The sequence below is a fragment of the Mus caroli genome, chromosome 11, assembly GCF_900094665.2.
Source record: "Mus caroli chromosome 11, CAROLI_EIJ_v1.1, whole genome shotgun sequence".
Lineage (NCBI taxonomy): Eukaryota > Metazoa > Chordata > Mammalia > Rodentia > Muridae > Mus > Mus caroli.
Window position 1 is genome coordinate 96,245,119 of NC_034580.1, and position 10,907 is coordinate 96,256,025.

Genomic DNA, 10,907 nt, shown 5'->3' on the forward strand with positions numbered 1-10,907 from the left:
CACTTTGTAGACCAGGCTGGCCTCGAACTCAGAAATCTGCCTGCCTCTGCCTCCCGAGTGCTGGGATTAAAGGCATGCGCCACCACGCCCAACCCCTTCCCTCTTTTCATCTCTAAGGACTGAATCCAACGTCACTCAGCATCATTCTATTCTATCACTGAGTTATAGCCTGATCCCTAATTCTTTTCTCATCCTTAAATTATTAGTTCTGAAGAATTCAGAACTAGGGTAAGACACACATTCATCTGTGTAGACACATCAATATGCCTTTCCGGAAGTGGCCGGAAGCCACTACGATGCTGCTGTAGGCTTTGGTGGAGGGACTCACCTTGCTCTCCTGGTTGCCATAGGCCAGGAGCTGCAGGCAGTCAGTGGTGATGGCCAGGAACTTAGGGTTGTTCTTGTTGAGTAGGGGCACCATCTTCTGCAGCCCGTCTGCCAGACGCACCGCCATCTTGGCGCCCTCCTGATAGAGCAGCAGGTTGTGCAGTGTGGTGATGGCGTAGAACAGGACAGACTCTACGGGGGAACTGAGGAACAGATAGGACCCGTGTGAGCCAGTTGCCAGAATGTGGGTCTGGAAGGAATCCCTGTTACATCCAGAGAGCTCACCCTAAATCAACACCCCCATGCAAATATACCCTTACCAAAATCTCATCCTTCCTTAAGCACAAAGCCTTTTTAATTTTGCTCGTGTGTGTGTGTGTGTGTGTGTGTGTGTGAATGTGAATGAACATGGATGGAGGCCAGAAGACAAACTCAGGTGTGCACCTCAGGAACACAGTCCCCTTCTTTAGACACAGGCTCTCTTACTGGCCTGGAGCTCACCCATTAGGCTAAACTGGTCAGCCAGCAAGCCCCAGGAATGCTTCTGGTCTCTGCTTCCCCACTGCCAGGGAAGCACTTTATGGCATCTAGCATGTTCATGTGGGTGCTGGAGAGGTAAACAAACACTCTATTGACTGAGCCAACCCCCAGACCCAATCCCACCCTTCCTTTCTTTTTTCTGTTTGGACACAGGTTCTCACTATGGAGCCCTGGCTAGCCTAGAACTCTCTGTATAGATCAGGTTGGCCTGGAATTCATAGACATCTGCATGTCTCTCGACCTCTTGAGGGCTGGGATTAAAGAAGAGCCCCACTATGCCCAGCCAGTCCCACTCTTAAAGACATCAGCATACAATGCATCTTCTCTCTACTCTCGCATCTGAGGTTCCGCACGGTGCTAATTACATGCTAGGTCCCTGGGCAGCTGAGTCACTACTGTGTGTAAGGTCATACAGGAGAAGCTCTGGGAGAGGATAAGAGGGGAGTGAAATCAGCTTCTACCCTCAAAGAACTCCCATTTACATCAGTACGAAGCTATGGGATGGGGAGGAAGCACGACTGGGTGGGGGTCAGCCATGCTGTTCTCTCCTGCTAGGATAGCCTGCCCCTCATCTACTCTGACCAAGTATACTCAGTTGTCAAAGCTCCGCCCCCAGAGTTGTCAAAGCTCTGCCTTTGGACACTCTCAACCATTCTTTGTAACAACTTGTATTGGAAGCCCAGGAAACGGGATGCTGGGAGGCCCCTGGCACCCGTGCTGCCGAGAAACAGAAACGAGTACCTGAGCATTCGGACTAGGGCAGGGATGCCTCCAGACTTGAAGATGGCGAGCAAGCCCTCTCGGTGGTGGGAGAGGTTGTGCAGGATGCTGGTGGTACACCGGGCAGTATCCAGGTCACTGGTGTTCTGCATGGTCCGTACCACCGCCGCCACCAGCTGCGGCGAGCCCATTAGAGCCCGGCGGGATGCCTCCTTCTTGGACAGCTGGTTCACGATCATAGCCGCCTTGGTCACCACTACCTGGAGGAAGTGTGTGAAACCTTGAGCAGACAGCCCCAGGCTCCTCCTCACAGGGAAGGAAGGCAAAGGCCGTGGCATCCTTTGATGACCCATCCCTCTGAGGACAGCCAGCTCCATCCCACCCCACCTCCAGGCCCTTCACAGACCGGGTCCTCATCGTTGAGCAGCTTGGTGAGCTCAGGCAGAGCCCGGGTGGCCAGCTCTGCATCATCCTGGTAGTTGATGAGATGAACAATGGCCGACTTGAGCAACTGGGATGGCTCGGCCAGGCGCTGCAGATTGGTCGTCTGCCCCTCCACCTGGGTGGCCAGCAGTAGAGAACTGTCCTCGCCTGAGACCCCTGGACACATGGCCTCTCGCACCCGCTTGGCTCTGGCCGTCGTGGACATCTGGTACTCCAGGTCACCTGAAAGCCAAATGACATAAGGACTGAGCTACAGGAGATTTTACAGGGATCCTGAAGAGCAAGGCAAGCCTTGAAGATGTGGCTCCAAGCTCCCTCATGTTTCTCCAAAGCACAGGGCATCACTCGTGATCCCGAACCTAACTAGGGTCTTAGGGGACCATCATCGCCCTTGCCTGTGTCATCCCATTGATAGCATGAGGCCCTCCTAGCTCATCCAACTCTATGACAACTAAGATCATGATTTGATTTTTTTTTTTTTTTTTTTTTTAAAGGAAAGGNTNCCCCNCGGGGNCCNGGGGGGGGNANNTNAGGGNNNTTTTTTTTTTTTTTTTTTTTTTTAAAGATTTATTTATTTATTATATGTAAGTACACTGTAGCTGTCTTCAGACACTCCAGAAGAGGGCCCCAGATCTCGTTACGGATGGTTGTGAGCCACCATGTGGTTGCTGGGATTTGAACTCTGGACCTTCGGAAGAGCAGTTGGGTGCTCTTACCCGCTGAGCCATCTCACCAGCCCCATGATTTGATTTTAAAAGACTCATGTCTGACACCTATCATTACGAAAATGTCTGCAGCAGAATATGTATTTATCAAAGTACAGTTCTAGGAAGTAAACGTAGGGCCACACATTTGTTCAGCAAGCACTCTACCACTGAGCTATATTCCCAGCCTTTAAAAAAAGAATTAGGGGCTGGAGGAATGGTTCTGCCATTAAGAGCACATACTGCGGGCTGGTGAGATGGCTCAGTGGGTAAGAGCACCCGACTGCTCTTCCGAAGGTCCAGAGTTCAAATCCCAGCAACCACAAGGTGGCTCACAACCATCCGTAATGAGATCTGACTCCCTCTTCTGGAGTGTCTGAAGACAGCTACAGTGTACTTACATATAATAAATAAATCTTTAAAAAAAAAAAAAGAGCACATACTGCTCCTGCAGAGGACACAGGGTCCATTCCTAGCACCTACGTGGTGGCTCCCAGCCATATCTAACTCCAGTTCCAGGAGGTTCTGGTGCTCTCTTCTTGCCACCATAAGCACTGCACCCACTTGGTATATATACATAACATACATGCCGGCACACACTCACACACTTAAAAAATTAAAACTACTTTAAGTTTCCCAAGTTGGCTTTGAACTTACTTCGTACTCAGGTAGATCTTGTACTTGTAATCCTCCTGCCTCAGCCTACCAAGAAGCTGGGACATCATATACTTTTGCTATGATGGCCAGCTCAGCAGCTTTGGCTGGATGAATGCTTGCCTAACACGGTTCTGCTCCCAGCAATGAATAAAAGCAGGCATGGTGGCACACTCGTGCAATTACACTCCTCCAGAGGTGGCAGCAAGGGGATCAGAAACCGAGGGGCATCCTTGGCTACACAGTGAGTTTAAGACAGCCTAGCCTACATGAGACTTTGTCTCAAAAACAAAACCAGGGGCTGGAGAGGTGGCTCAGGAGCTTAGGGTACTGTTGTTTTAGCATGAGGATCAGAGTTCCAATCCCTGCACCCACATCAAGGAGCTCCAGCTCTAAAGGCTCCAAAGGACACCTTCTGGTCTCCAGGGGTCCCCGTGCACATATGTGCACATAGACACACACACAGAAATGACAGACAAAAAGAAATACCTAATGGCGGAGTGCCTGTGTACCTGACAGTGTGTTAAGCACCTTATTTCATCTGTCAACAATAATCTCTCAAATCAAGTACAATACTATCTCTACTTTTCAGGACACTGGACACTGAGGTCCTAAAAACAGTGGACTCAGCTGGGCGTGGTGGCGCACGCCTTTAATCCCAGCACTCGAGAGGCAGAGGCAGGTGGATTTCTGAGTTCGAGGCCAGTCTGGTCTACAAAGTGAGTGCCAGGACAGCCAGGGCTATACAGAGAAACCCTGTCTCGGAAAAACCAAAACCAAAACAAAACAAAACAAAACAAAACAAAAACAGTGGACTCAGGAGCCCAGAGCCCCGCTGTTCCTCCTGTAACCAGCAGGGCAGCCCAGTCACAAGATTAGACAAGCTAAACTTCCTTAGTCTAACTACACAACTCATCCTCCATAGAGTAGCAACTCTCTCCCTGAACAGGGGGCCAAAAGAAGTCCCCGAGGCACCAGCCAAGACCACATAGCCAATCAAGAGACAGGACAGGAGGCTGGCTTTGAGAAGGCAGGAGCAAGAGTCCTCAAGGGAAACACTGGGTTCTCCCTCTGGGTAGGCTGGGGCTATTAAAAGAAAAAGTCCCATATAGCCCTGCTGTGGCCAACGCTCCAATGCCCTAGTAGAGAGGGCAGGAACAAGGTCATTCTCTAACTAATGGGGAAGGAGAGGCTGCCTACAGGGCTCTCCCACCTATATGCTTTCCTTTAGCTCCTAGGAGTACACTGGTCCAGCCAGGCACAGAGAGGTTCCTGCCTGCACAGCCAGGAAGGAGACCCAGGACACAGAGGTTCAGTTCATAGAGACCTCACCAGCCTCAACTCATCCTGCAACCGTCCAGGCCCCAAATCTCATCCCCTGGAACATTTAGGGCCCTGGGGGCATCTGCGAATGACAGTCCTAAAGCCATGTGCACCTTTGTCCCAGAAGGAAAGGGAATACCTGGACTGGTAGAGTATTGGCCTTTGTGATAGGAACCTGTAACTGAATCAGCTTCCCCATGCCCGTCCTCAGTACATCTGTATGTCCTGTGCTAGCCCAGTCTAAGCTTGAACCCTGGGTGTGTGTGGGGGGGTGTGGGTATGTGGGAGTATTCCCTGTCTCTCTCATCAGACATGAGGTTCCTGGAGTGAAAAGAATATGTCCAGATCTTGCCAGCCCCCGCCCTGAGGGGGTTGGCAAGTCACCTTATTACATTCCTGAGATCCCAGAAGCCAAAAACTTTGGGCTCCAATAGCACCCTAGGTCAGCGCCTATGCCTCCCTACACATTCAGAATTCACTGGGGTGACTTCTGTATCTATCTCTGGGTTGTCACATGTCCCCATCAGACTTCCCGGGTCCTCAAGAGTGGAAACTGTGAAGCCAGGTGTGGTGGTGGTACATTCCAGCATTCAGGAGGCGGAGGCAGGCAGATCTCGGTGAGTTCAAAACCAGCCTGATCTACAGAGGTGTTCCAGGGCTACACAGAGAACCCCTGTCTCGGAAAACCCAAAAGGAAAAAAAAAAACCGGAGTCCATACCTTGGTTCTGTGGCACCCCTTGTGTATAGGTGGTAGTCTTCTTGAGTGTGTACTGTCGGCCGCAGGCATCATCCTCATCCATGATGCCCTTGCTGCTTACAGAGGGCACACAGGTATTGACGCCGGAGTGGATGCCCGAGTCGTAGGTGTATGTCTGCTGCCACTCTGTCACCTTGATGGGCTGCTCAATAAGGTTCATCACCTCCATGGTGGCTGCTGAAGACAAAAAGACAGGAGTACAACATCAGCTGGCTAGGGGGACCCCATTACCCCCAGTTTCAACTCAGCTGTAGCTGAGATCTACCCTTCTCCTGGAGCCCTACCATAGCCTCAGGGGCCTCAGAGGGTTGCAGACAGCAAGGTGCAGGTGTGAAGCGAAAGGTGTGAACCCAGCCCAGAAGACAGCCTGGGGCACAGTAGGGCTGCAGTGGGGCCATTATGGATAAGCTCCATGTTTTTTGGGTTCTCTAGCTCTGGTGTGGAGTCAGGAAACAGCTAGATCCCTCCAGCCTAGTGCAGGCTCACTCACCAGCTGCTCCCACCCACCCTTTCCAGTAGAAAAGGAACTAAGGGTTTCAGAGGGCTGCTGAGCTCTGTAGACCTGCCCTCACTCCACTGGAGTCCCCTGGGAAAGGCTGCAGAGGCTGTAGCACACCATCAGCCATTGGATGAGAGACTGGGTGGGGCAGGGAAGCTGTCCAACAGGTTTCTCTGGGACGCCCTGGGCTCCCTCAGAGTTCCTGAATCTCAAATTCCAGAAGGCCGGGCTTAACCAGGGCTTCCTCTCCTCCAGCTCCGAGCTTTCCCAGTCTTCTGAGCTCTATAGACCTGTTCAAATCTACCTCTCGTTGGGTGCCAGGGGCTTCAAACTCACGGTCCACCATGCTCAACTGAATGCTGTGAGGATAGTGCTTAGGAAGGACTTGCTATGGTGACAGCACTTAGTAGGTGTTCACTGTTGGGGACCAGGTTGTTGCTATCCTGACTGCCTCACCCCTAGGGTGTTCGTTCATCGTCCACTTCCCGGAGCCCGGGCTAGCAGCACAGAGTGGGACAGGCCCTCTGGGGTGGTCACTGCTGTTGAGGACTCACACCTTGCTCTGAGGGCTTGGGGCCACTTTAAGGCCCATGGGCATCTGCACCTACTTGATGTGGGGTCCCCATTTGGTCTGTTTGGCCCCACCATCATGGGCACTGACCCTATCGCAACCACCACCACCTATATACAGACAAGTCATGGAGAGAGACCTACTATGTGTTCACACCCTTCACATATGCCTCCAGACCCCTCACCAATGCCACCAGCCTCACACATGGGTTTCAGAGCTTTACTCCCCAGTTTATAGATGTGGAAACTGGCTAGAAATGGAACCAGAGAAGGGACCAGGCATAAGCAAGCTTGATGCTAAAGTCTTCTGCCTCTACACTCCAATACTGCAATACTGCTTCAGAGAATGAACAGAGCCCACTCATAAAACGGGGTGGTGCCCAGCATCTCTCAAACAGGTTGTTCCACCATGATGGGGGACCTGCAAAAATTAGGGTGGGGCAGCTGGTGTACTGAGAGGCGCCACCCCAGGAACAAAGAGAATCAGGGGCCTCTTCCCAGTGACAGCCCCGGCCCCACCTTTCAGAGCATGACGACAGAGGGGCATGGTAGAACATGCCTGTCATGCCAGTACCAGGTAGACTGGGATAGAAGGTTCACCAGTGGGAGAACAGCTACAAAAGGAGACACTGTTTCAAAGAGGGGAAAAAAAAAAAAACAAAAAAAACGGAAAGGTTGATGAATGTTCTCCCAGTCATTCTTGGGACGCACAGCCCCTCCCCTGCCACACGCAGTCCTAAAACAGACAGAGGCAGGAGCAGCACCAGTGTTCAGCTGCCACCTTCCTCCCTTCCCGCCATCCCATCCCGGCTGACTCAGAGTTTCGTTTGGGGTTGATAAACAGCAGCAGGCCCAGGCCACCGACAGCAGGCTCTGTGCCACCAGATGTGCACAGCTGCTCCCAGACACTTGCCTGGAGTAGCTATTTTAGAATACCGCCTCACCACCCTACCACCCCGCACTCTCCCCTCCTCCCCCCTCCCTTCTCATGCTCCCCTCCTCCCAGCTCCAGCAGGGAACAGAAGGAAATCAGGAGCTTGGAGGAGGCCAGCTCAAGAAAACCCTGCCTCTCTCTGACCCCCATCCTGTCCTCTGTCCCAAGGGTGGCTCCCAAAGAGAGAACTTGAGGAGCCTGGGAGGAGTGAGTGGGTCCCAGAAATCATCTTTGGGAGAAGAAAAAACCAAAAAACACGAACCCTGAGAGCTCTTGAGAAGGTGAAACCCATAGATGCTGACCCTCCAGTGCCCAATAGAGGCAAAGCATAGGGTCCAAGAAGGTGAGGAAGACCTGCCCCGGTCAGGCATCAACTCCTCAGTCCAACCACAAAGCTGCCTTCCACTGAGATAGCCATGCAACCAGCCATCTAGGACCCAGAGAGATGGGAGAAGGCTCATCTTAAACCAAGGACCAGCCGCAGATCAGAAGGGGACACTGCGGTCAAGGGTAGCCTCAGGAGAGAGGGGTTCACTCACAGGCTGTTCCTCAGGCCCAGCTGGCCAGGCCTGGAGCCAAGGGAAGCAAAGGGCTGGAAAGCTGCCCAGGGCCAGGCAGAGGTCAAAGGATATCAGAGGGCAAGCATCCTGTTCTCTAACAGCCAGTGACTTCCAACCCTGCCGGGAGGCCTTTGCTGGTTCCCAATTTATAGATGGGGAAACAGAGGCTCCAAGTTCCAGGAATGGTGGCACCATGCTCAGTTCTGAGTCTGTCTTACTTACAGACTGGGGTTTAGTTCACTTCTGAGAGTCTGGGAGAAGCTGAGCCCTCTGACCAAGGGGAGGAAGGGGAAGGTAAGGATGAGGGTGATCACAGGTGGCGGTCCTCCCCACCTATGCATTGGTCAGATTAGGGTCTCAGCTCTACTGGTCAGATTAGGGTCTCAGCTCTACCATATATGCTGGGAATCTCTGGGTGTTTTTGCTTTGTTTTGAAGGATTTATTTATTTTTAATGCGCATTGGTGTTTTGCCTGCATGCATGTCTGTGTGAGGGTGTCAGATCCTCTGAAAATGGAGTTACAGATGGTTGTGAGCTGCCAGGTGAGTGCTGGGAACTGAACTTGGGACCTTTGGAAGACCGCTGAGGCATCTCTCCAGCCCCTTTGGGTGTGTTTTGTTTTGTTTGTTTTGTTTTGCTTTTTCAAGACAGGGTTTCTCTGTGTAGCCCTTGCGGTCCTGGAACTCACTCTGTAGACCAGGCTGGCCTCGAACTCAGAAATCTGCCTGCCTCTGCCTCCCAAGTGCTGGGATTAAAGGCATGCACCACCACTGCCCAGTATTGGGTGTTTTTTAATCTGAGAAAGGATGGCCCCATGATCTCAGAAGAAGCACTGATGGCCAGATTCTAATAAGATGCTAGGGTCCCTGTGTCAGTGAAGGTTAGGCTAAGGGTGGGCAAGGTAGAGTTGAAAGCAGCTCAGAGAGTAAACACACCAGAACTCGTCACAGAGACAGCTAGCTAATCTTGTAAGGGGAAGGCTGGTAGTCGGCCATCAGAGAGGATGGTCAATCAATTTCACCTTTCTCCCTACCAACTCAAGAGAGCCTGGGAAATTCTTCCACAACAAGCAAAAGTATAGGTTTGGCCATTCTCGGGGTGGAGAGGCCGCACCCAGTTCGGTCTCATCATTCTTCACCCTGGAAACACAGGTCAGACCTTCTGCAATGCACCCTGGACAGAACCAGGGTGGAAGTGAGGGAGACAGTGGTGGGGGCCCTGCCCAGGCACTGGGCCAGAGATGGGTAGAGACAGAGACAGGGACAGGGCGGGTTTCCGAGTTGAAAGGGGGACCTTTGTTTAGCAGTGGGACTCTGCTCCATTGTTGGTGGCAGGGAGGAAGAAGCCAGCTTAGAGATCACAGGGTGGAGTAGGAGGAGGACAGGAAGAGAGAAGACACAGGCCCTTGAAGGGTACGCAAACGGCCCTTCCCCCACTGGCTCCAGACTGGGGAGGAGGGTCAGAGCCCCGCCCTTCATGCCTGTTCTTCCGTACAGCCAGCTGGGGTGCTGGCACCACGCTCCCTCCGTCCAAGCTGTCCAGCAGAATGACGCCCAGTCCTGACTTTAAAAATAACCCCTCCAAGAGTGACAGCAGCCTCCGACCTAGCCAGCACCTGCAGGGACAGTCAAGCAACAGGCACAGCCAAGCTGGGCTGCTAAGTGACAGTAAAACACCTAGAAACAGGCTCAGGAGAGGGCTGCCTGAGAGGCTGGGCTAGACCTGGATGCAGAAACAAAGCATGGGGCCACACATGGCAGGCAAAGCTGGACTCCCCTGGAGGTCCTTCGGGCTAGAGGTTGGTACCCTAGGCACACCCAGACCCAGGCTTACATCAAAGCAGGAGAGCAGGGGGATAAGCATCTTTACAAAGTTCCCCGTCAGAACCAACACCTAACTGGCCGTGGGCCTTTGGGCAAGTCAAACCATTTATGTAGTTATGGGACCCCTTTTCCTCAGACTGTATGTAACCTGAACATAGCTGCCACCCAAGTAGTAGCCAGCCCCAACAGAAAAGTCCCCACCTCAGGGTAGGGGCTTAGAGAGGACACCAGCCCTAAGTTTCCCTTCTCAGTGCCTCTGGATCCAGCTGAGATACTGCCAACAGTCCCAAGGACAGAAAGAAACACACACTGTCATGGCTTGCACAGTCAGACATAGAAACTTCTAGAGACTGCTGATTCCACGAGGGAACCCCTCACTGTCCCCCCAACCCCGGCACCCCATTCTATCATGGTGAGAGGCTCCTGGGCAGACACCATGATTTCCATCACCAGAATGGCCACACTGGTAAGAGAGACAGTACAAGCTACTTGCGCATGGCTGATGCTGAGGACCAGAGAAGACAAGGGATGTTTCAAAGGAACATTCTCACTTCCAGCCTGGAGGGCAGCCCAGGCCAGACCATGGCTGAGAAGAGGTCTGGAGTGGGAGAGGCTCAGGCCATGACCCAGCTGCTGTTTGTTCTCTTCTGGGCTGCTTCCCAAAGCAAACAGAGCCGGGTGGGAAAATGGAGGGGGCTATGTAGCAGAGGGAAGTGGCCTGATCTAGGAAACCTAATGGGTTCCCCTAACGGAGGGCTCCAGCTGCATCCCTGATGAGGCCAGCATCCCAGGCCGGCAGATGAGCCCAAACCAGGACTCCTGGGAGTGGAAAATTACTCCAGCTGTTACAAGCCCCTAGCCAGCACCATTGGGGCTTAGGCAGTCCCATTAACAGCAGTTGGATGCCAGCCAGTTAGAGTAGGATGTTGCAGGGGTAGGGCTGGACAGGAGGGACCTGAACCCTTAGTCCCCGGACAACGCAGGCTGCAGCAAGCAAAAGCTTTGCAAGAAGGCTTCAAGCAAATGCCTTAGTTGGGGGGGGGGGGGGGGG

The 10,907-nt window shown here is 52.7% G+C and overlaps 1 protein-coding gene across 6 annotated transcripts in view; it reads right to left on the bottom strand.

Moving 5' to 3' along the window:
- The window catches only part of Jup (junction plakoglobin), a 27,841-nt gene that overhangs the window by 10,576 nt on the left and 6,358 nt on the right, over window positions 1-10,907 (bottom strand). For 3 of the 6 annotated variants that reach the window (XM_021176737.2, XM_029483772.1, XM_029483771.1), the window contains exons 2-5: window positions 5,432-5,647; window positions 1,994-2,253; window positions 1,609-1,847; window positions 329-530 (exon numbers count right to left, since the gene is read on the bottom strand). In XM_021176737.2, coding sequence (XP_021032396.1) covers window positions 329-530; window positions 1,609-1,847; window positions 1,994-2,253; window positions 5,432-5,639 — 909 coding nt within the window. In that variant the 5' untranslated portion in view covers window positions 5,640-5,647. The remainder of the gene's footprint in view (window positions 1-328; window positions 531-1,608; window positions 1,848-1,993; window positions 2,254-5,431; window positions 5,648-10,907) is intronic. The other 3 variants (XM_021176738.2, XM_029483773.1, XM_029483774.1) reach the window with 1 other exon arrangement.